This window comes from Triticum aestivum, chromosome 1D, assembly GCF_018294505.1.
Source record: "Triticum aestivum cultivar Chinese Spring chromosome 1D, IWGSC CS RefSeq v2.1, whole genome shotgun sequence".
NCBI lineage: Eukaryota > Viridiplantae > Streptophyta > Magnoliopsida > Poales > Poaceae > Triticum > Triticum aestivum.
The window spans coordinates 316,361,366-316,366,733 of NC_057796.1; the positions used below are offsets into that span (position 1 = coordinate 316,361,366).

The 5,368-nt window shown below is 45.6% G+C and overlaps 1 protein-coding gene across 1 annotated transcript; it reads left to right on the plus strand.

Moving 5' to 3' along the window:
• The first annotated feature begins 382 nt into the window (after positions 1-382).
• On the plus strand, positions 383-3,437 carry LOC123181723 (pre-mRNA-splicing factor cwf23). Its single transcript, XM_044594047.1, has 4 exons — positions 383-1,166; positions 1,938-2,159; positions 2,647-2,829; positions 3,044-3,437. Exons 1-4 carry the CDS (start codon positions 687-689, stop codon positions 3,068-3,070), a joined length of 912 nt encoding a protein of 303 aa, XP_044449982.1. The 5' UTR covers positions 383-686; the 3' UTR covers positions 3,071-3,437.
• Positions 3,438-5,368: the final 1,931 nt, after the last annotated feature.

The window sequence follows — 5,368 nt, forward strand, 5'->3', positions numbered from 1 at the left end:
ACAATATGCAGCACAATACAGAATTGCAGGTTCAGCCACTCTGAAGATAGGCTTTGCATGAGGTGAGGCCGTTCTCAAGATATTCTGAAACACCAAATCTCTTTCTTCTGCGACGGCAAATCAAACACCTGGCCAAACCAGTGGATGCTCATCGCACCACACTCAATATCACATCTTGCAGGCTCTCACTCTACCTCTGTTCGGAACGTTCTGAATTTTTGAACACTTGCAGGTAGCTTCTGAACTCTGAACTCTGAACACTTTCAGACGTCTTCATATTTCAGGCGTCAGGTTGAGCCTGACGCACCGCCTCCCCGCCTCCAGCCGCCGAGGGTCTCCGCCGCCGCCGCCGCCCCCCCCCCCCCCCCCCCCCCCCCCCGCCCCGGCGCCGCTCCTGGAGATATTTCGCGGTTTCTTCACCCGCTCGTCCCGCTCAGGTTTCTCCAGCGTTCTAGGGTTAGCCCTCCTCTGTTCTGGGGTTTGGCTCGCGGCGTTCTAGCCGCGCCTTGCCGCGCCGCTCTTGTCTCGCCGGCATCCCCGCACCGCAGAAGGAGCCTCGGCCGTGGCCACCCACCCTCGGCGTCGTGTACACCTGCTTGCCGAACTACCTGAGCAGCGCCTCGTAGTCACACGCTTCCGCATCTGAGGGCCGCTCCCTGTTTCGCCGAATCGCGGCCGGTTCCGCCATGGCGGCGATGGGGCAGGAGGGGGAGGACGTCGACCACTACGAGGTGCTCCGCCTGCCGTCCGGCGAGGAAGGCGCGGCGCTGAGCGTCGAGCAGATCGAGAAGGCCTACCGGACGCAGTCGCGGCTCCGGCACCCCGACAAGCGCCCCGACGACCCCAACGCCACCGCTGATTTCCAGAGCCTCGCCAGCTCGTACAAGTTCCTCCGGGACGAGTCCCTCCGCCGACAGTTCGACGCCCGCCTCCGTGGCCGGCGCGAGGCCGCCGCCCGCGCCGCCGCCACCGGGGTCAAGCGGCGGAAGGCCGTGTCCGACCTAGAGGAGCGCGAGCGCGCCTTCGCCGCCGGCGGAGGCCCCGCCGTCGACCCCGTCGAGCTGGCCAGGCGAGAGGATAAGCGGAAGGCTGCTGACGTCAAGCGCGAACTCGATGAGTTCTTCGCTGCCAAGAAGTCCGGCGTCTCTGGCTCTGCTTCGACTCCGGTAATGTTTCTCTGTTGTTTGAATCTATTCAATTCCTATGTTTCTTCGTGTAGGATTGATAGCGCTGTGCTCTTGCTGCACTTATAGTTTGCTGCCTGCCTCTTGCACGCGAAGTTGAGCTAGTTCTTCAACCGTGCTGAATTGCTTAAAGATCTCATCCAGCTAGCGTACTTCTGAATTAATATTCACCCTCGTGGTTTTGTAATCAGTTGCCCGGAAGTTGAGCTTTAGACGTTAGATGTAAATAAAAGCCAAAATGATGCCCCTAAAACTAGCGTACTTCTGAATTAGTATTACTGAAGAGTGATAGTTGATCAGAGGGGATAGGGTTTGCAATTGTAGCCTTGCAGAGGAAGGCGGAACAGTTTATAACTGACTGCATGTAGCATTGAGGATGATAACCTACAAACAGAGTAATATATACTCCCTCCGTTCACAAATATAAGATGTTTTAGATATTTCAGTTGGACTACATACGGACTGAAATGAGTGAATAAACACACTAAAACGTGTCTATATACATCCGATTCGGGAAAAAAGGTTAAAACATCTTATATTTGTGAATGGAGGGAGTACTTTCATACTGTGGGTGATGAATTTTTTTTTTAGAAAGTGTTAACCTACAAACAGAGTAATCCTTGCTGCGCACAACGCTGATAGGTCATTCCCTTCAAAGTAAAATCTTAAGGTTATGCAGGAGATTTGTTGATTTGTACCTTTTGTGTTGGTACTACTACTGACTGACCACAACTTGGTTATTTCTCCTTTTAGGCACATGGAGATAAGAAGGGTGGAACTCCAGAGAACGGACCAAAAACGGACAAGGGTAAGATCTTGAAAGTTTCTTGGGAAGGTGGTGCAGATTACTACACTGCAGCAAAGCTGGATGAGATCTTTAAGCAATTCGGCACTGTTGAAGACATTGTGATCAAGACTAGGAAATCAAAGAGCAAGGGTTCAGCAATTATTGTCATGGCTTCCAAAGAGGCGGCAGTAAGTTTCATTTATCTACTTTTTTATTGTCCTGGAGAAATTTTCTACCTTAATTAAAAGTCTTGTAGATCTTGAACTAGCACATAAAACTGAGCTCATTTCAGATCCGCTACAAGATAGTAGGAGTTTGCAAGCAGTCGCATGTCTATGTTTTACTCCCTCCGTTCCTAAATATAAGTCTTTTTAGAGGTTCTAATGTGGACTGCATACGGAGTAAAATGAGTGAATCTACACTCTAAAATATGTCTACATACATCCGTATGTAGTCTTTATTGAAATCTCTAAAAAGACTTATATTTAGGAACGGAGGGAGTATCATGCATGGCGCCTTTCTGTCTCTGTTTATGGTTCAATAATCAGTATTGTTGTCATTTGTTCCATTTCCATATCATATCACCGCGTGGATCTTTGCCAAGTTGTACTATCTGTCGGAATCTATTATATGTTTTTGTTGTGCGGCTAACCAGCACTTGTTGACTTTTTACAGCAAACTGCACTGAAGAACCATTCTGTGTGCAATGTTTTCCCTGTCCCATTGATTGTTGCTTCTGTTCAAGAATCGGGAGGGCCACCGGCAAGGTCAACTCAAACACCTGAACCGAGGACAAGTAACATTGATGGAACTGGGTTCAGCGATTTGGAAGCATCGGTATTCCGAAAACTTCAAGAGGTACTTGCTTTGCTTCTTCTTCAGTTTCCACTGTATTAGTTAAATTTAATATCCATTTTTCTCGCGGCTAGTGAACAAAGAAAATCCATCTTAGAATTCTGTTTAGTTTCTTTTACAAGGTAGTTTAGCATATGTGTTGCGTGAAGCGTGATATGACATATACTTGTGTGCATTGTACAAATAGATAAGCAATGAATGCATTTTGACTTTGCAGGCCCAGAAAAGGAAGAAATCTGGATAACTGATGCTCCTCGAGGCATGAGGTACCGCAAGTTACAGAGGACATCTCCCTTCGCTACAGCTGAGGATCATCAGGGCAATCCGGAACAATCTTCTAGTGTCGTTACTGTTATTTTTTGATGGGTATTTTGCATCTTAGATACAGTAGAAGAACCAATTTTTTGCTAGGAGGGGTGAAAGGGAAACGGAGCCAATTTCATATCCATACTTGTGCTTTCGATCACACCCTTGTCCTGGTGCCAGAAGCTATTTTCATAGCCCACTTAAAGCAAACAATTACTACAATACTAAATTACTATCGATCTTCGGGTAGATAGATATGCTGATGGAAGGCAAGTCGATAATAATTTGTTTACATGATTGTTGTACTATTGATCTTAGCCATGTATGCAGTACGAACGGGAAGAGACACATACATAGCTGCTTGCTGCCTGTCGGGTCCGGGCAAAGTAAAGTGGCAAGCAAGCAAGCCGGAGAACTGAGTACTCCAATCCGCTATTTGCAACTAGTAAGCAGACAATTGAGCCAGCAGCAAGCCAGAGTGGCTAACTAGCTGGATTGGCGGCACCATGTTGGTGTTGAACACCGATTATATTGGTCATCATGCATAGTGCTGAAGGCTGATACCGACTGGAGGAGACCCGGAGGAGCTCCTCCAGGTAAGGGCATGTACATCAGTTTAGACACTGTAATGATCATCCACGTCATCTATAGACAGCAGTAAAAACATCATCTACAATAGTCTGCTTTTTTGCTATCTGTAGCACGTGGATCGTGGGCAGACCGCTGCATGGGAACCTCTATCTTTCGTTGTACTTCTTGCCCAGAACGTGGGCACTGATGCATGCAAACCGCAAACTAACGACGCCTGAGCGTACAACGGGGAGGATATCGACCGTCTGCAAAATTAACGACACCCTCGGTCTCTCTCCTAGCTCTCTCTCCTCCATGTAATGAAAAATCTGAGGTGGCATACGTTATAGACGGTTGATTAGATGCCGTTATACATGCCCTAATCTGCGCTACCGTCTAAAAAAAGTAGATAATCCACGCCGACAAGCAAGCAAGAAGTTGTTAGTAAGGTGGTTGTGGCCTGGCTAGTTTTTTTTTATTTTTAGAACCGCCCAACATGACTTTTGTTCATTCAAGCGGAGCAACTTTTTCTTCTTCTTTTGAGGGGCAAGCGGAGCATATTTCATTGAATAGGTTCAGAAAATCAGGGATTGCATCAAAAGGGCAAGAATCAGTAGAAAGAAGTAGAGACTGCCTAGCGCATTGGTGGGTCACCACATTTCCTTTGGTGTTCATGTGTAGCACTGTAGGGGTGGACCAGTAGTTCGCGAGCTTAATGAGCGCTTGATAGCTCTAGCTTGCTTCTTAATGAATAGAGCTAGTTATTGTTTTTTAGCTAGTTAAACTTAATAATGAGTTTCAGCTCGTTAGTACATGACATCATATATTCTTATGTTACATGACAACATTTCGTGGCACCTCAACCCATCTACTCAATTTAATCGACACATTTCAACCCGCAGGAGGCATCAAACTAGTGTATCTCCTCCTATAGTCACTGTATTCCTTCATAAATATTACACCCACACTCTTATTCTATAGGCCGTAATACCAAGTCTCTTAACAAGGGCTCGTGAGTTTAACGAAATTTAAATGAATGGAGGCGAACATTTTTTTTGCTCACTAAGCTTAACGAGCTTAATAAGCCGAGCCTTATCGAGAACGAGCCGAATAGCTTGTTTATCCACACCTGTTCATGTGGGTTGTACAATATATGCTTATTTGCCCCGGGAGCATATGCTCCTAGATGAACAGTAATTTTTTAAAAAATATAAAAAAAATAAAAAATTCTGATTTTTTTGTAGATGTCCGTGTTAGTATTGCAGGCATGCTTGACAAATTTCATGCGAAACAGAGCAGCAGTGTTTCATCGGTGAAAAAAAACAAAATTGGGGTGACATTTGGTCTTCAATTTGTTTTTTTTCACAGGCCAAAATGCCTAACCTTTTTGCCTCAAAATTTGTAGGTAGCATTTGGATGTGACTAAGATCACATAAAAAAATTTGTCTTGATTTTTTTGAAATTTGAAAAATTATTTTTGGGCCCGGGAGCATGTGCTCCCGGGAGCCACGTTGAATTTCCGTATTGGCAGTACTATGTATCAATGTTTTGTCCGTTTGATATGTTGTTTGCATAAAATGTGTAACTCAAATACAGGAAATAGCAGTGAGTTTGCACTCCTTTTTTTGTGATAAATGGGATATATTAATATCAAAAAGAGACATCA